Below are 21,271 nucleotides of genomic sequence, written 5' to 3' on the forward strand. Positions count from 1 at the left end.
CCTAGTGATATTCATTTGGAATTGAAACTAGAGACCTCATGAACTCTATGAAGAAACAGTCCATTTAAATTGGTTGAGCTTACCCATTGAACAAACACATGTGTATACACACAAATGTTAAAAACATTAATTGGATCTAATATTTAAGAAATATGATATAAAATTTACTTATACTAACTAAACAATCTATATTTTTACCCATTATATGATTATGATCATTCTCAACATTATATTGAAATTTTACAATTTTTTATCTATTTAAAAAATCTCAAATAGAATATTTTTATAACTTTGGAGATGTGGATCATCCAAGGCACATTAACATGACATACTCCTCTTGTTTGTTTGAACTGGGGTTTGGAATTCACTTGGAACAGAGAGGGAGGGAGAATATGAGAAGAGAAAAAAGAGAGAATAGATAATATTAACTATGTACTTAACCTAAATTCATCTATTTTCAATTGATATTTATCTTTTGTATTATTTTATTTATAAAAACAATATTGTTTTAATAATTATTTTCAAAATTAATTTACAAACAATATTTTTAAATATAATACTCAAATCACTTTTAATATAATAATCACATTTCCTTTTTCTAAAATAGAATAATATTATCTCTTTTCATATATATATAATTAATTTATCTCATACTTAATTTGAACCGGGGTTTGGAATTCAACTCTATACTTAACCTAAATTCCTCTATTTTCAATTGATATTTATCTTTTGTATTATTTTATTTATAAAAATATAGAATAATTATTTTCAAAATTAATTTACAAGCAATATTTTTTAAATATAATATTCACGTCACTTTTAATATAATAATCACATTTCTTTTTTCTAAAATTGAACAATTTTCTCTTTTCATATATATAATTATTTTTTACTAGAGATCAAAATAACTAGAGAATGGCTATATCTTTTGATCCAAGAGTCGGACCAAGGTAAATTTTATATCGTTGGAAAAGTCTTGATGAGATGAATGCAATGATGTTATCCATTTTGACTTTTGAATAGTTTGATAAAGATTGAAAATCTAGACCCAATTTCCATAACTAGAACCTTAGAGGTCAGATCACCTAAGTAATCACCCTCTTTCTACCCTTAGTAGGAGTTAGGGAAAGTGGGGGGTGTATTACAATTGAAATACTTAATGTGGTATCTTATGTAGTAATTTTCGTCAAATTTACTAAGAATAAGCATTTACAGTGGTAGAATACTCAAATATTTAGGATAGCTCCTTGTTTTATAAGAATCTAGGATTGATAGAAAAGAGTAGGGAATTAAGGGTTCTAAGGACAAGGGATTTCCTTCTGGTATAACTCTCTCATATATATGCAGGGTCTAATAATAGTATTGGATCCAATTCCAATATGATAGGACTCTAAATAAGGAGCTTCTACTCCACCCTTCGCCATATTATGCAATTACTAAGGTACTAGAGAGTAATCTTCCCAAGTGTTGTTCTTAGTGCCATTGTAATAGTAAGGTGGTTCAGTAACTGATCTAGAGCTAGATCTAATACACCATCCAGACTTCCAATATATCTAAGGGTACATGGAAGAAAAATTCTATATGTAGGTGTTTTCTAATGTGATACTACTTGAAGGAGTACCAAAAAGGGATACAAAGGTTTACAACTAGGTGAAACATATTTTACTTCTTGTACGTAAGCTTCCTTTATTGCAAGTGTGTCCATTGAACAATAGATCACTGTGTTATCTATAAATTCTAGAACATATCTCTAGCTTGAAAATGAATTACTTTAACATTGTGCTTAAGAAAGTGCTTTGACATGGTTTGTGATGTTTAAATTAGAAATATTGAAAGAAGAAATTACATTTGTTACTCAAATATGTTGTTGAAAGAAATAGAATTGCAAACATAATAGACAATAAGATCTAAATAGTATACATTTATTGATATAGAAACAATGTTCACTTGCCTCTTCGATGGGGGAACCTCTAATGGGGTAAAGCTAAGATTATGAATGATTTCCACGACATATTTTGTAATGCCTCTACGTATTTATATAGGACTTTCTACCTCCTAATAAATTTCTAGAGAGGGAACTTTCTAGTAAGTAGAATCTTCCAATAATCCTTACAATAATTATTTTCACATTACTACATGGACCTTATTCATAATTGGTGGCCTCCATACATAGAAATACATAATTTGCATAGGGGATTAGGGGGTTTAAGACCCTACACACACAATGAGGAAAACGTTCCAAGGTCTCCCACTCTTCCATAAAATATCCAAATGGAGGGTGGCTCAACTACCAATTGCAATAATGGTTGATAATTTAGTAGGGCTCAGACATTAAACTAGAGACCGCACAGCCAATGAGTAAAACTTTTTAGAGCCCCCCACTCTTCCATAAAATATCCAAATGGAGGGGGCTCAACTTCCAATTGCAATAATGATTGATAACCTAGTAAGATTCATTTGGACTTGAAACTAAAAACCTTATGAACTCTACAAAGAAACAATCCATTTGAATTGGTTGAGCTAACCCATTAAACACACACATACACACAGATGTTAAAAACATTAATTAGATCATAAGTTTTAAGAAATACCATGTAAAATTTACTTATACTAACTAAACAATTTAGACTTTTATCCATTATATAATTATGATCATTCTCAACATTATATTGAAATTAAAAAAAAAAAAATCTATTTAAAAATTCTCAAATAAAATGTTTTTATAACTTTGGAGATATAGATCATCCAAAACACATTAGCATGGCTTAATTCTAGTATTTGTTTGAACCAAGATTTGGAATTCAATTGAAATGGAGAGGGAAAAAGAATATAAACCAGAAAAGGAAAAACACAAATAATTTTGACCCAATTAATATTTATTGTTTATATTATTTTATTTATAAAAACAATACTTTTATAATAACTATTTTCAAATTTAATTTACAAACATTATTTTTTAAATATAATATTCACATCGATCACATTTCCATTATCTAAAATAAAGCAATTTGAACTCTCTCTTTTATATATATATAGAATATTTTTCAATAAGATGCCAATAACTAATGTTCCAGATATATTATTAAGGCAGGAACAAGATGTACTAACCCTTTCTTTTCTTTTCTAATACAAAATGATATCCTAGTTAAGTTGATGCATAATAACATTACGTGATTCTTTTCAATTTAATAATAAAAAGTAATTGCGTGATTGCGCTGCAAAGTAATTCGTTATGTAGTAATGAGTTAAGGAATCTGGAATGTTATCAACGGCGGTTTGCCTACAAAGTGATTCGCTGCGTTGTATTGATTTAAGGGGCTGTGCTTTAACTCGGCATCAAGATTCATAATCAGAATTCATTGGTAGGTGAAGCAGATTTGGGCACATTTCTTGCAACGTTGAGGCGATAGAATGGAAGTAAGGGGCACACCAGCTACCGGTGGGGTGACGAATCTGGTATTGGTAGGGAAAACCGGGAATGGTAAAAGTGCAACTGGTAATTCCATCGTTGGGCGCAAGGCCTTCAGGTCTCTTTCCGGACCTTTCCCTGTTACAGGAACTTGTCAATTGGAACAAGTGACAACCAAAGAGGGCAGAAAATTGAATGTGATCGATACGCCAGGTGAGTATGTTATTTGTTTATTTATTTATTACTTGTGAGTATGTTATTTGTTTATTTATTTATTACTTAATGCGCATGCGCTTCGATTGAACATTTGTATTAATAAAGAGATTTTCGGATTATTTCCTTCTTTTCTTCTTTCTCTCGCTGCGTTTTAATGGCTGTATTAATACACATTAGTTGATTATATTGCGATTGAAAGAAATTGTTTTTAAAGAAATTAAGAGGAAAATATTTATTTTTATATAGTTGATTTTAATAGGGTGATTGAGTTCTCTTCAAATTTATCAACAAATATTTATTTAGCAATTCTTATCTCGTACAACTTCTCATTTCTCCAGTAAAAAATATGAGTTTTGGGTCATTAGAGTGAGACATAGATTACATTTGTATGATTTATGGGATATTGTAGTGAATGATCCCATCAAGTCAGATAGGGTAGGAGGCTATGACAGAAAATTGAAAGATCAACGTTTTATGAACTAGAATGATGATGGAACACTTTTATTTCTTATTCAATAAGGCTTGGATGACAATATTCTTCTCAATGTTGCAGCAACAACCACTTCAAAAGAAGCTTGGAATATTCTAGAAATGGAATACAATGAAAATGTGAACAACATTAATCAACATCATACTTAGCCATAGAGCATTGCAATTGTTGATGAACCAATTGTTGTTACAAAAGAACTTGAAGATTTTGATATGGCAAAAGTAACAGGAGAAGCTATGGAAGAACCTACCGAAGAAGAGGAAGGTATAAAATACATGGAGACTATAATTGTACTAAACAATATAGTCGAAGAAAGTAGAGAGAAAAAAGAAGTGATTATGTACAAGATGCAGTGCATGAACATGGTAAAAAAAGTGAAGTTGAGTGTGTAGATATACATGTCAAAGATGAAATTAAAATTTTGATTTGCAATATTAGCAACAAGCCAGAAGAAGCTAGTAGTGAAAGTTGAATTTGATTATGAATTTGAATTAACATTTCTTGAATAGTGGCTTGCAAAGACCAAGTATGATGGAGATGGAAGCGAGCATGGAAAAGGTGCCATGAAGGAACAAAAGATATAAAGGCAACCAATGTAATTGTTGAAGCTATTAAAGCGATGAAAGAGGATATGAAAAAAAACCAAGATATCATTTTATATCTTGCAAAATTTTATTCAATAAAAGGAAAAGTATGCAAAATATGAAGTTTGGAGCAAAAGGAAGAAAAAGTGTGCACATCATAGAGATAATAAAAAAAAATTGCACTAGTTTGTAGGATTAAAACAATTTTTTGAATTGATTTAAATATTGTAAGAATCATTGAGACTTGGACCAACATGAAATAGTAGTTGTAATTAAGGGGGAATGTTAGAGATAATTACTGTCAATAACTACTAGTTAGTGTTGACGAATGTGTTGTCATTGATGTCAAAGGAAATATGGTCAATGCTACAATGTCATTCATGTGCAGAAGAGTGAAAATGTATTTAATGAGGAGTGATCAAGGTATGTATCACGTGCACAAGGAAAAGGGGCCAAACTCCAAATTTGGGGGTATGAAGTGAAACCCAAAATTTCTCTTAGGTAATTGGAAAGCTCCAAAATTTATATAGCTAAAGGGTAATCACTTGGGCTTTGGGAAAAAACCCAAGTTGGTTAACAGTTGGAAACCTCATGGGCAGATAGCCCGACATCGAGAAACATTCAAGTTGCACGGAGGATGACTCCCTTGCCATATCTTATTTGGTCATCTCTGGCCTAGGACATGTAAAGTGTTATTGTTTAAATAATAGGACAGATGGGTGGATGCTAGATTATCTGGATAAATCTAGGCTTTGACAAAATCTAGCAGCTTCTAAGGTATGAAGGCATCTACAAATATGGGGTTTCCCAAGGAAACCATGTATAAGAAAGGCCAGATACCGAATTTCTCGAGTAGGTGGTGGACCTTGTGATAGGTGACAGGGAATGAAGTGGTAGTATAGGTGGCATCCAGATGGTAATATAGGTAGCATCCATGGCACCAGTTTGTAGTGACATGGTATGAATGATGACATGGCACTATGTGGTCATGAGAGTGGTAGGTGGATTCAACATTTTTAGATGGCGAAGTGGCCCTTTCTGAGTGAGACGTGGAAACGACATGGAATGATAAGTGGAAGAGAGACGATGTGGTAGAAGATGTGAAGGTGAGATGGTAACCTGAGTAGTAGTCTCAATATTTTCACTAGGGTAGTGCTTTGACGAAGGTTTCATCTATTTCTCAATTTTTCCAAAATCGCATAGGGATAAAGTTTTTCTCCAATATAGTAGAGGGCCTTATCAAGCTATTGAATTCATCCAGAAGTATGAAGAGATCCAGACATCTGGTGGTCTAGTTATGGACCATTTAAGTATACTACCAAATGTCACAAATCTGGATTCGAGAAGAGATGAAGGCAGTTGATCAAAGCTCCAGCTAGTTGTGATTCTAGGAGTGCACTGACCATCTAGGCATCTAGTGGTCCAGATGTGCATGCAGCATGCACCATTACCAAATTCCTAGATCTAGATTCTATCAAAGGCAAGACTCACCATAGATCCACTTGGTTAAGTTCCATTGCGTTAAACATTTTGGCATCCAAGGGTCAGGCCATGCAAGTGTTTGGTCATTTAAGAAAGTCCTGCATGTCAGATCTTTGGATCAAGGACTTAGCATAGTTATTAAGGCAGAGGTGGACCCCATGCCAAGCTATATAGTATATTTGGCTTATCCATGCATTTGGGGGTTGAAGGATGCACACGTTGTTGGTTAGTTTATAATAGGCGAGATACTTGATTCTAGATTGGCACTTGGTTATAGTACATGATCTCACGACTAGGAAACATAGCTCCTAGAGCTTACAAAGTTGTGACGTAACATTAAAATGCTTAAGTGCCTAGTCATGAGAGCACAACTCCAATCCTAGGTTGTATGAAGCAAAGGGCCCAACGCTTGGTGCTAAAGAAAAACTAAAGAGTGGCATTTGGGCATTTGAGATCTACTTAGAAAAGAGTGAGGCTGCAAAAAAAAATCCCAGATTTGGATTTGGTTTCCAATAATAGATTAACCCACTATATCAATGTATGGTTATATGGGGAAAAGAGCCAAATGAAAAGGAGGTTAAGCACTCCAAATCCATTGATGAATTTTTGGGTTGACAAGGAGTGATTTGTTAATACATTAAAGCAAGAATTTCCATTGTTAAATAGCATGGATTGATACACATGGTAAATAAAGGGAAAAACCATAAAAGAATAAGAGAAAAATGCAAGGAGGGTATGCTTGAATGTATGATCAAGTGATCTAACCCCTGAAAGAATATAAGAATAATAAAGGAGTTGTAGTATGATAATTGTAATTGAGCATCAAACATGTGTGATGTAAGTGTTGAACATGTAAGTGTAGATATCTGTAGGGTATAGATGTCAAAAGAGGTCAAAATATGGTGTTTCTCTATGTGTGTGAGTATATGTTGATCAAATTATTTGAATTATGTTGTGTATGATTCTATGTTAGAGGAGTCACTAATCTGAGATTGAAAATTAATGAAAGAGAGATCAAAGTGATTGAACAAGTAGGTGCCTGTAGAGTTGGGATCATAATATCCTTTAGGTTGGTGCATCAATAGGTTGGTTTCTACACCAATGGAAGTTAGTCCTTCCATCAAGTAGGTGCTTGCATAAAAATGGGGTTGGTGCCTCTTATAGGTTGGTTCCTATAAAATCTATTATAAACTGAATTTGGTGTTTGTGTTTACCTTAAACATCAAGAAGTATTGTGGTTTTCTCCCTTAAAGGGTTTCCACATTAACATATTGTGTTAATTTTCTTATGTGATTGATACTCTATCATGTTATTGAATTAGTTTGTATGGCTAAATAACTATTAAAATTTACACCATATTGATTCACCCCTCCCCCACTCTTAATATTATTTTGGGTTCTAAAAATTGGTATCAAAGTTGGTTCCTTTAGCAGTAGTCTAATAATTGGAAGGTAGATCTAGATATGAAACATGGTCATTGAGGATGGAAATGTCACTATCAAATCTCCTCTACTCACTAGAGAAAATTACGTGTTTTGGAAGATAAGAATGGGGACTTACCTAATGTCCCTTGGTGAAAATCTATGGGATCTACTGTTGAATGGCTATGAAAAACCAAATCTATTGTTTGATAGAGATGACAAGTTAAATTTTTGTTGTAATGCTAAACTAATGAATGCAATCCTAAGTGGTTTGTTTAAATAATAATTTATCAAATTCATGCACTACAACATAGCCAAGGAGGTATAGGATAAGTTGAAAAATTATTATGAAGGCGATAACAAGGTAAACAAGGCTAGACTCTAAGTTTATAAAATGAAATTTTAATCACTAAAGATGAATGGGGATGAGGACATAGCTAAATTATTTCTCCAGGTAGATGAAATGGTCGGGGGTTTAAGAGATGCAATACCTCAACATATTAGTGATGGATAAACTACATGGAACATTAACTACCTATGAAATCAGAATTGGATAAGGTAGATATGCATCAAGGGAAACGACCTTTAGAGTTGATAAGAAGATCAAGAAGACTCAAGCTATGGATCTAATGAAGAAGGATCCAAATTTGTCAGAATATTAAGGAAATGGTCTGAAAAATACAAAGGTAATTTTCCTTTCAAGTGTTTCAATTGTGGAAAATTTTGTCATTATGCATCTAAATCCCCACATAAGAAAGAAAATAATGATTATGATAACAAAGAAAAGGATACATATGGGAAATTCAAGGAATAAATAAACTAAAATAAGAAAAGATTATATACCCAAGAGTACAATAGCTCCTCAGAGGATGAGGATGAGCAACCTTCTGATGAAGAGAGAACAAATGATTTCATGCTCATGGCTATAGAAATCTGAGATGAAAGGAAATATATTTATAAATTAGGAAGAATAAGTTGTAGTATATCTAGAATGAGAATTAGTTAGTTCCTTAGAAGAAATATATAGGCTAACTAAAAAAAACAACAAGAAGAAAGTGTTGTTGATTAAATATGAAAATGAAAGGGATGAAACTGGAGGGTTACCTTTTATTCTTCTAAAAGTGGAGCTGACGAAGCCAAGAAAATTAATGACTCTCTTTTGGAACAACTAAAAAAGAAAGAGAAGGAATATGAGAGCTATAGGAATAAGTTGTCTCTATTAGGAATAATTTGGAGAGGCCCACACTTATATTAACCAAAATCTAAGATTTGTTAAAGGATATAACAAATTGGATGAAATTCTTAGTGTTTAAAGATGTTCCCTCATCAAAACCAGTCTTGGTTATGAAGGAGAGAAAAGATCTAAGAAATTGAAGAAAATAACCAATCAGCTTCATTGAAGCATTCAAAGGACATAATGACAATTAAATCCAAGGAAATGATAACAATCAACAACAAAAAGTAAAAGTAAATAAAAACAAGGAAATTACGGAAAACGATGGTCAAATTCAACAACAACAAAGAGAAGAAAGTGACAACAAGGAAATAAGAGACATTAATAAAACTCAATAGCAACAAAGGAGGGAAAATTACAACAATTTGAACAACCAAAAATATCAAGCAAGAAATAAACAGAAGCCTTATCCCCCTCAAAAATAAAACCATCAAAGAATTGGAAGATCATATCTTCAAAGGAAAAGTGCTCCCAGGTACCAAAATATATTATATGGTTATTTTTATTCATGTACGAATTTTGGTTATAAGGCACTAAATTGTAGAGCCTATCTTAGAAATAATCAGATAGGATATGAATCTTTTTAGTCAACAAGAAACAAAGATAGAAAATTTGTAAGTCTGCATAGGAATGAAGATATAATAATCCTTTTGCTTCTTTATTTAATCATACTGAGTGCTATAATTTTCATAAAGACGGATATAAAGAATGTGATTTTTGAACCAAAAAAATAAGATTAGCTCCTCACATTAAGCCAACATAAGAAGAATCCAAGACATGGAAGAAAAAAAGGAAGGAAGGAAAGAAGAATGTGGCATTGTCTTATATTCCAAAAATCAAGGTAGCCATTAGAATGTGGAAAATGGATGCTCGAAATGTATGAAGATAATACTAAGAGAAGATGTGAAAAATTCTTATCACTAAGAGAAGATAATATAGGTAATGTTACCTTTGGTAATGATGCTCTCAACAATATCATGGGCAAAGGCACAATTAGCATGGACGATGGAAGAGGAAAATTAAGAATTTTCTTTTTGGGGATGGATTCAAACACCATTTGTTAAGTGTGAGTCATATTTGTGACTAAGAGTATGATTTTTCTTTTTATTCCAAAGGTTGTGAGATAAAGACAACAAACATAGGGAAGGTCAGTAGAAAATTTTGTGAGAACTTTGAATAATGGGTTCATACTCAATGAGAAAAATGAGAAGTTTTATTTGAGGAAACTTGATGAGAGTTGGTTGTGACATAAGGTTGAGACACTTAAACTTTGATCATATATTGAAACTTAACAAAAAACAAGGTGTAAAGGACTTACCAAAGATTTCATATCCAAGCAATACAATTTGCAAATCATGTCAAATTGGTAAACAAATTCGAGTACCCTTCAAGAATAAGGAAAACTGATCAACCGAGGCTCTACAAATGGTTCATAGAGGCTTATTTTGACCTTAAATAATTGAAAAATTGAGCAACTAATGATATTTTATGTTGATTATTGACGATTATACCAGGTAAACTTGGGTTCTATTTTTTAAAGAGAAATATGAAGTATTTGACAAGTTCAAATTCTTCAAAACACTTGCTAAAAATAACACTGATTGTAAATTGAAATGACTAAGGTATGATAGAGGTGGGTAGATTACCTCAAGAGTGTTTGATGATTTTTTTCAATAACATGGAATAAGAAGGCATTTCTTAATTTCAAATACCCTAGGGAAAAATGGTGTATCATATGTTAGAAACCCAAACAATATTGAGAGGGGGGTGAATCAGTATTGTGATAACTTTAAAACATTCTTTCACAAATTAAAAAATACTAGAAACACCAACAATCTCTTTAACAACAATTAAAGTAGGCATCAACACAAGAAGCATGTATGCAACACATAAAGACTTCAAGCTTCTCTTCAATTACTTTCACAAAGGCAAGCTTCAACTTGTTTTTACAATGTTCTCTAGCTCCCACCAGAAGAAAGCTACTACTCCATAATTTATCAACTACTACTGAAAAGAGATATTACACCTGGTTTATCAACTACTATTTAAATGAGATATTACCAATGGTTTATTAGTTGCTACTAAAAGTAGCTAATACCCCAGGTTTAAGCTACCACTGAAAGGAGCTCCAACTCTTGATTGTTTACTAGCCACTACTGGAAGAAGATACAAACCCTAAATTGCAAGCTACCACTTGCTTGACCTCCTTGATTCATATCTATTTTCATTTTCAAACTCAAAGCATGAAGGTCACTCCTTTTCATAAAACCAAAACAATTTCACCTCAAATTCACACCATAATCACCACAAAATCACCTTCAACAATCTATGAATATTGATCAATTCACCACACACACCACCAACAACAACAACCTTCTTACCAATCCAATTCTAATTATAAAGAATTAGAGCTTATATTTTTAGATTTCGAACTTAAGTTAAGTTCAACTCTTCACCATGCTTGTATCTTTAATTTTATTTATATACTACTTCTATTAAGTTTCCTTTATGTGTTCATTAAGTCTTTGTACTCTGATCTACTTGTTCTAAGGTCAGAAACTGAGTTTAACTGCTAATTTACTCAATTATGGAACTTTTTACAAGGTTTAGCTAAGGTTCTATCTGCAGTTCTAAAACTGGCGAACTACCAGCTTTGGCCAAAACTGCCAAATATGCCACCAAATCTCTCCATGCCACCAAAACAAATGCAAACTCATTCATGTGATTTATCCAAGCTTTTAGCACTCTTCCAATTCTGGTGGAATCCACCAAATATGGCACAAAATGAAAAATATGTTGTTGACTCATTCATGTTAGGCATATGGTCACAAAGTCTTTGCATATAACCAAGTCTCGGAGTGTGCCTTTAGCCATCGACCATGTTTCCTTGGAAATAAAAATTAATATTGCAATGTGAATCATCGAGGCCACTACTCCGCGATTACCTATCTTGTGGGGTCCTCCTTCCTACTGACTTGAACCACTCTAATTTTTTTTCCACTCACCAACATGTATGCCATTGTGTCACAATGCCCCATCACCCCAGCGATTAAACTTGCAGCTCATTCGGAAACCACCGAGGTTAATTATTTGGGCTTATGTGTCCTTCCCTAGTGACATGTCTTCCATCGATCTTCCACATTCACTTATCTGACACATGTCACGTTCTCATTGTGCCACACATCACCTGTTTTTGGCCCACTTGACCAACCAAAAATTCCAAATTTGCATGCCACATGTCACGTCACTATTGTGCCACATCATGTTGACTTCATTTTGCCACTGTGTCTCTCTTATCCAATCAAATTGTGTCATGTGTCCCCTTGTGTATAGTGGTGAGGGGGTCCAAGGCCTTTTATTTTCCATTGATTTATTTATTAAATTTTTTAAAAGCTGGGACGGGAATTTTGTTGCACCTGATGGGAACTTTGTCTTCTCCCTGACACCATCTCCCTAGGAATAAAACGTCAAGCTCCCTCATATCCCACCAGGCATGGACCACTAAACTTACCTGTCAAGTGGGTTCCCCCTACTCATCAACACTTAACTCTCACCAATCACCACTACCTCCTCCAACCATATTAAGTGCCACATCCTCCTATTGTTGCATCACCCCATAAGTTTGACCTTGCGGCACCTTCCTAGGAAAATTCTAGGGAAACTACCCACTTGGATTAGATGTCACAGGAGACACCCACATTGTACCTCATGAGCTTGTTTATTGGTCCACCTGCATGCCAATGTGGTTGTCTTACCACTTGTGTGTTGACTCAGCTGGGGGTCCTATGACCAAACACCAACATTTCATTTGTAACCTTAGAAATTTGACCAACCATATATTTTTATCTAGGATTCCTTTTTTTAAACTTCAATATATCATTGGAAATATATTTCCGAGTTGTATCAATCTAGGCCACTTGCATGAACATCTAATTTGATATTTTTTTCTTAAAATGGCTCTAAATTATTTACTCTTTGACCAATCTGCTTACAACCACCTGAATTGTGTCTTTTAACATTAATGCCAACATATTTTCAACATTCCCCCCCTTTAGAATTGATGGAAACACTAAAAACACTACTATCAATCACCAAAGTAATTCAATTACAAAAGAAAGCAATGACACATGGAAGCACTTGTAATGTGAGTATTTCTTCTTTAATTGCCTTGATTTCCGTAAGTGTTCTCATTATAGTTAAGAATGTTTCTCTTACTTCTCTCCCCCTTTGACATTTATGGAAAATAAAATAATATGCTCCCCCTGCAACCAATCTCCTCCTATCTTACTAATCCTATGGACCTTGCAACTCCATTTTAATATCTTGAGTGCTTATTAGTTTCCTTTCTTCCACTTGGGAAGATTTAGTGGATGGAGGTAAGTGGAACTACTCCCAATCTTTTCCTTAAGTACTCAAATTGATCTCTTGGGAGAGGTTTGGTGAATATATCATCTACCTACTATTTTTTAGGTACATGCTCCAACTTAACAATCTAATTTGCAACTTATTCTCGTAGGAAATGGTACTTGATTGCAATTTGCTTTGTCTTGGATTGAAAAATAGGGTTTTTGGACATTTTGATTACACTTGTTTTATCATAGATGATTGGTATTGGTTACTCATATATTTATTGCACACCTTGTAAAGTATGCTTCATCCATAATAGTAGAGTGCAACAAGAAGAGTTCGCTATATATTTTTCTTCAACAATAGAGAGAGAAATTAATGAAGCTTGCTTCTTGCTCAACTATAAAACAAGACATTCACCAAGAAAGAAAGCACCACTACTAGTGCTTTTATGGTCATCTATATTACCTACCCAAACAATATTAGTAAAATCAATTATTGAAAATTATTTACCTTTGGGGTACCAAAGTCCATAGTCCATTGTGGCTCTTAGATATTTGAGAATCCTCTTTGATGCTAGGAAATGACTTTGTTTGGGGACTACTTGAAATCTTTCAATAATAACAACTACTTGTATAATGTCTAGTCTAGAGGTTGTAAGTATAAGAGGTTGCCAATAATAGATCTATATAAATTTTGATCCACCTATGATGATCCATTAGTCTTGCTGAGTTTGCAGCCTATAACCATTGGAGTGCTTAACAAAGAGCATTCCTTAATACCAAATTTCTTCAAAAAATCCTAATGATAAAATTGCTTTGTGAGATACCAATTCCTTTTGAAGATTGTGCAATTTGTAAACCAAGTAAATTAGAAAGTTCTCCAGGCATAGACATCTCAAATGCGGAATTCATATTAGCTACAAACTAACAAGTTAGAAGATTTGAATCATTGGCAAAAATAATATCATCAACATAGATTACCACCACTAACAGTTTTCCATTATTGAATTTCACATATAAATTAGTGTCTATTGTGCCTTTGTTAAATTCACACTTCAACAAATAACTATCCAACTTAGAGTACCAAGCCCTCGTAGCTTGCTTAAGACCATACAAGGCCTTTTTCAACCTATATAAACATAACCAAGTTTATCTAATAGTTGAAAACCATCAGGTTGCTCAATGTAGAATTATTCTTACATTTATCCATTTAAAAAGGAAGACTTAACATCTATCTGATATATCTTAAATTTCTTAAAACAAGAAAAATCCAAGAACATGTGCATAGCTTCTAATCATGCAATAGTAGCAAAAGTCTGATCAAAATCCAAACCTTCAATTTGTGAATAGCCCTTCCAAACTAACCTTGCTTTGTTTCTTACCACTTCACCATGTTCATTCAATTTGTTCCTGAAGACCCACTTTGTGCCAATAATGTTCTTATCTATTGGTCTTGTAACAATCTACCAAGCTTGATTTTTCTTAATATGTTCAAGATCTTCATTCATTACCTTTAGCCAATTGTCATCTTGACTAGCCTGAGAAAAATCCTTTGGTTCGATCATAGATAACGAAGCTATGCGCTTGAGTAGGGAGATTTATTATCCTTCATGTTTGAACACCTATATTCAAGTCACCAACAATTTGGTCAGTTGGGTGGTGTTTTGTACATACATTGCATGATATTTGGATTATGGACTGAAGGGTTCTTCAATGTATTCATATGTAAATGTCTCATCATTTTCCTCATCATGGTTTACTTGATCATCATTACTAACATTTTCTGGTTGTTTGTCTTCAAATTCAATGTGCTCATTAACTTTAATATCAATGCAATCAATTATTTTTCTTGTATTCTTATTGTAGCATCTATATCCCTTCCTATTCCAAGACTATCCAAGAAAAATACCTTCATCATCTCTTACATCAAATTGACCAAGATTTTCATTGTTCTTCTTGATATAATACTTTCTTCCAAATACGTTGAAATTCTTAACTATTGTAAGTCTACCATACCAGAGCTCATATGGAGTTTTATCATTGTTTGATATGAAGTGTGCCTTATTTAAAATAACCAATGTTGTGTGAATGCCTCCATCCCAAAAATATTTGTTGCGTACTTATTTCACCCATAATGGCTCTAGCCAGTTGCTGGATAGATTTGTTGGATCTCTCTACTACTTCATTCTATTGTGAAGTCTCTGCTATGGTAAAATGTCTTTTGATGCCACGTTCTTTGCAAAAATCATCAAATTCTTTAGAGGTAAAATCACCATCATCATTAGAGCCGATGCAATTTATTTTAGAGTCCGTCTCATTCTCATCCATGGAATTAAAGTTCTTGAACTTTTCAAAGGCCTTTGATTTTTCACTTAAAAATTCTACCCAAGTCATTATGCTAAAACCATCAATGATAAACATGAAATAAAATTAACTTGAGGGTGTTGAAGCTCTTAAAGGACCACACAAGTCCATATGTACCAATTTTAATGCCTTAGTTGATGAGTTCTCCTTAGATATGAATATCACTCAGACTTGTTTTCCAATTTGACAAGACATGCCAATAGTGTTCTATGGATTTGAAAGCTTGGGAAGATCTCTAACAAAATTCTTTTTACCCAATTTGATGATCTAGTCAAAGTGAATATGACCTACCTTCGATGCCACAACCATATCTCATTAATATTTGTCAAACAACACTTATATGTATTTCCTTTTAGAACATAGACATTATTTTCTATTCTAATAGCTTCAGCTACTATCCCACATGTGCCTGTAAACTTGATTTGACAATTTTTAGATTTGAACAACACATCATAACCTTGGTCACATATCTTAGACACATTGAGTAAATTATGCTTCAGGTCATCAACAAACAACACATCCTTGTCCTTACCTCTACCATTAGCTAGACTAACGACTCCTTTGCCAATAATCTATAAGGTGCATTGTTTCCAAAGGTTACATTACCTTTGCTGATGATTTTCCATGACAAAAACTTGGTTTTATCTCCTGACATATGCCTAGAACAACCATTGTCAACATACCATTGACTCCCACCATTTTGAGTATATAAAAATAAATAATAGTTCTCTTCATTTTTCTTTCTCTTCTATACTTTGGTTGTTGATCTATTTGCTTGATTTTTGGTTTAGGCATTTTGTCTCTAAGTCTACAATTAGCCACACTGTGGTTATAGTTTTGATAGATGTAAGATTGAAAAAAGTTATTCAGTGGGGAAAACAAATTGCTATACCTGGGTATTCTCATCCTTCACCTAACAAATTGATTATTAGGCTAATAATTTCACCTTTGTGGCCTAAGTTATCTAAATGATAGATTCATCCCACAATTTCTTACCTTGTGCCCATAATTAATACAGGTAAACATTAGTTTGGAAAGATTCCCTTATACCTGGGAGAAAAATGATTTTTTAAAGGTTGACTTATAAAGGTTGGCTAAGTTTCTTTTGGAGATATTCAAGCTTGTTTGAGACACAAATCTCTCTATTTAGGAGTTTTATTTTCCTCTTTTTTGTTTTTATCCTTTTATTGAATCAGATTGCTCCTTTTATTTTTCAATTGTTGATTTTCCTGAGAGTTGTTTGCAGTGGTTCCTTGATTTATAGCTTAAACAAAGGTAATAACTTTCTTACCTTTCACATCAGCTACTAAGCTTAACTCGACCTCAAATTCAAGACTTGATTTGTCATTAGAGACCCTTTGTGCTTCAAGAAGTTCACTTAAATTTCAGTGGCTTTTCCAAATTTTTCTTTAAACCTTAGATAGTTTATCTTTTTCAAGCTCTTTACTCAGAGACACAATTTTTCCTTCAACCCTTTCACACGGTTGATTCTTCTCATTGAGTTGTTGATTTAGAGTTTCTTAGATATTCTTTCCTTCTACAAGTTGTACGATCAAAAGTTCTATTGCTTCAACTTTGTCTTTGGTCAACGATTCCTTTTGTGTTTTATTGTTCTTTCTCAGTTTTCGAATTTCCTCAAAATCATCGTTCAACTCTCCTTCTAATTCAACTTTAGCCCCTTCTCCATCAGAGTTAATAACTTCTACTTCCATATTTTATATGGCCACGAGCATAAATTCTTTTGAGGTTTTATAGCCTCTTTCCTCATCTAAAGATTACTTTCCTTTGCACTCAGAGGAAATCCAGTCTTCGGTGTAGAATATTTTATTCTTAGACTTCTTTTTGTCCTTTTGCACTTTTCTAAACTTCTTTCTGAGGTCATATTCATTCTTCTTCTTTTATGGAAACTTAGAAGAAAATTGACCTACTTTATCACAGTTAAAGCACTTAAAAGGTAGCTTACCTTTGTACTTTCTTGAGCCTCTCTTGAGCTTTCTCACACAAAACTTTCCCTTCATTTGATTCACAACATGATTCAATATGTTCTTCCTTGGGTTTCCTGTCTGCTTTGAAGGTTGATTCCTTTGATGTATACTTGCCATTACAAATCCTCATCTCATAGGCAGTAAAAGTTCCAAGTAGTTGATCCAAAGTGAGAAATTTGAGATTTTTCATCTCCTCAAAGGCTGGAACTTTAGGATTAAATATCTTAGTGGAAAGATCTCAACACCTTTTGAACTACTATTGTATCTTTTAGCTCTTCATCAAGACCTCTTATTGTATTCACAATTTCATCAACTCTAGGAAGGTATTTAGAAATATATTCATCATCATGCATCTTAAAAGACTCAAATTATATTCTAAAACCTTGAATTTTGGCTTTCTTTACCTTGTTATGACCTTCATCCCAATTTCTCATCCTGTCCCATATTTCTTTTATAGTAGTGCAATCCATGACGTTGAATAGTTCTAATTCAGGTTTACCATCAAGTAGAACATTCATAGATTTTGCATTGCATGTAAATTCCATCTTGTGATATATGTTAATCATGGTTGGAGGCTTTTGATATTCTTCTTCCACTGTGTCACATACATCAACACCAAGAGATTGAATATAGCTTTTCATCCTTGTTTTCCAAAAAACATCGTTTGTTCCATCGAAGAAAGGTCCCCTATTGGTGAATCCTCCTTACTGGTTTTCCTTTGTGCCTGATATTTTTTCTAGCTATTAAACTAATCTTGAAGTAACTTTTCTATGATACCAATTTTTAGAAACCACGAAAATAGTGAGAGGTGTGGGTGAATATGTATTGTGATAATTTTAGAACTTTCTTTCACAAAGTAAAGAATACTAGAAACACCAACAATCTCTTAAATTAACAACAATTCAAGTAAGCATAAACACGAGAAGCCTGTATGCAACACATAAAGACTTCAAACTTATCTTCAATTAATTTCACAAATGAAAGCTGCAATTTGATTTCACAATATTATAAGCTCCCACTAGAAGGAAGTTACTACTTCCTAATTTATTAACTAATATTGAAAGGGGATATTACCCCTAGTTTATCAATCACTATTGAAAGGAGATACTCCCCTCTGTTTATCAGTTTCTACTTAAAGAAGCTACTACCCCTAGTTTATCAGCTACCAATGAAACTATATCCAACCCCTAATTGTTTACCAGCCACCATTGGAATGAGCTACAACCCCTGATTTGAGATCTCCCACTTGCTTGACATCCTTGATTCATCTTTCATTCCATTTTCAAACTAAAATCATGAAGGCCACTCCTTTTCATAAAAAAAAAAAAAACAATCTCACCTAAATCACACACCCTAATCACCACAAAATCACCTTCAACAATCTCTGACTACTAATCAATTCACCACACACACCAACAACAACAACAACAATAACAAAAACCTTCTTCATAATTCAATTCTACTTATAAACAATTAGAGCTGATATTTTTAGATTTATAACTTTAGTTAAGTACATCTCTTCACCATGCATGTATCTTTGATTTTGTTTATATACTACATTTGTTAAGCCTTCTTGATGCGTTCATGAAGCATTCATAATCTGGTTTGCTTGTTATGAGGTGAGGAATTTTGTTTAACTGTTAATTTCATCTACAATTCTAAAACTCATGAATTGCCAGATTTAGCTATAATTTCCAAATATGCCACCAAATCTCTCCATGCCACAAAAGAAGTTGGCATCTCTTTCATGCGCTTTATCCAATCTTTTAGCACTCTGCCAATTCTAGTGGGATCCACCAAATATGGCACAAAACGCCAAATATTCTATTGACTTATTCATGTTAGGCCTATAATCACAAAGCCTTTGCATATAACCAAGTCCCAAAATAAGCCTTTTGCCCTGACCTTGTTTCCCCAGAAATAAAAATTAATACTGCAATGTAAATCACTAGAGTTAATCCTTCGATATTACTAACAAGTGAATATGCGCTTAGTACTATTCATAATAATAATGAGTAACAAAAGGTATCATGACCTTAATAAGAGTAGTGTAAATGTGTAACCATTCAGAGTGATTAGTTGTATTCATTGATTTGTTAGAGTAATAACCATTGTGTTTGGGGAAGGATGGGTGTGAGAAAGACTTTCATCTGCATTTCAGGGAACTTCATGGTGGAATTATAGATATAACAATTTGGGGCCGAAATAAATACCCCGTTTCAAGTTCGTGGCCAAGGAAATAAGGGGTACTTCATGGAAAAACCTAGTAACCTCTATTGGTGAATCTTTCACTTTAGGTAGTTTCTTTGTTATCAAAATCTCTTTATCTTGGGTAGTTATAGTTTCTTCAAGACAAATTATCTCTACCTATAATAGAGATGATGCGAAATGAAATTCATTATTTCTTGGGGAATTGAATGAATTTAATGAACCTAAAACTAAGGACAGGAGCCGTGTTGTTAAAGAAAGACTTCGTGAGCCTTAAAATGATTCCCCTATATTAGCTACAAGTTTAAATTACCAAGATAATTTCAACTAAATGACTAAAAGGAAGTTATGTATTACTCAATGACTCAAAGGAAAGGATTGGCCTTCATTTCTATTTCTAAGTCTTTCCTTAGCTCCTATTTCATGGGCATGAAAACAACAACCAGCGTTTCATTATAAATGTTAGTCTCTTTCCTTTTAGGTAGGAAAATATCTTGAGAAGTTTACCACATTATCAGTCACAGTCAAAAGGAATTCACACCACCGCCATAACCTAGTTAACGCATTAGTCAATAAGGCAAATTAATGGAAAATCACATAATAGGTTCACATGACAAAGAATCATAACAAAACATCATGGTAGGGGATTGACTGAAGAGTATTCTAGATGATATATAATGAGATGAGAAATTCATGCTCACGATGGCCAATATTCAATCTCTAAGATCCATGAAATTATGAGTCAATTAATTACTCTATTATGAGTTATCACAATGAAACTCTGAGTTTATTGTTACTTTTAATCTCTATAAATATTGCAGTTCCTTTGAGAAGGAACAAGTTAAGTAAAGTTTTAATTATATGAATCTTATGCCATTAATACAGTCTTGACCCATCAGACTTATATCTTCTTTTTTTCATAAATGTGTGTTATGGTGTGATTTAAGTTAACATTTGTAGGTTCTGAATTTTCTCTAGTGCATTCGACTCAACTAGGAGAGACCTCATTCCAGGATGCACACAACCTCCTATTTGAATGAGCTAATTTATTTTAATATCGTAGTTTTTCTTGTTTCCATTTTTTTATGATTACTTAGTTTTTGACATTATTAGTTCCAAAAAATACATAATTCATAATTCAAAAGCTTTAATAGTAGTTTTAATAGAGCTTACAGTCATAGAACAATTTTATATAGAGTGATCACTCAATTCTATAGAATAATTTAGTTTACTTTCAAGTCAATGCAATTACTTTTTCACATGTTTGTAATACAATGAAGGCTAATCAAGTAAATCTTTCAAGTGAATAGGTATCGTTTCTCAAACTTACAAAATCATTAGATATTTATAATCTATAAAAATATATTGTTATAACCTTTATCGCGATTATCTATATAGAAAAATATTTATGATCTTTTAGAACCAAGACTATATTGAATGCTTTCCATAGATTAGAGTTACTTTCATTGTCAATTTCACTACATTCATAGAAAGGAAATCATAGAATATATTTTGCATTACACTTCACA

The 21,271-nt window shown here is 33.0% G+C and overlaps 1 protein-coding gene across 1 annotated transcript in view; it reads left to right on the forward strand.

Moving 5' to 3' along the window:
- The first annotated feature begins 3,411 nt into the window (after window positions 1–3,411).
- LOC149263159 (immune-associated nucleotide-binding protein 7-like) overlaps window positions 3,412–21,271 on the forward strand; it is a 40,023-nt gene continuing 22,163 nt past the window's right edge. The window contains exon 1 of the mRNA XM_089386625.1: window positions 3,412–3,622. Coding sequence (XP_089242751.1) covers window positions 3,412–3,622 — 211 coding nt within the window. The remainder of the gene's footprint in view (window positions 3,623–21,271) is intronic.

This window comes from Pinus tabuliformis, chromosome 6 (assembly GCF_031772625.1).
Source record: "Pinus tabuliformis cultivar Carrire ecotype Pingquan chromosome 6, CPIR1, whole genome shotgun sequence".
Lineage (NCBI taxonomy): Eukaryota > Viridiplantae > Streptophyta > Pinopsida > Pinales > Pinaceae > Pinus > Pinus tabuliformis.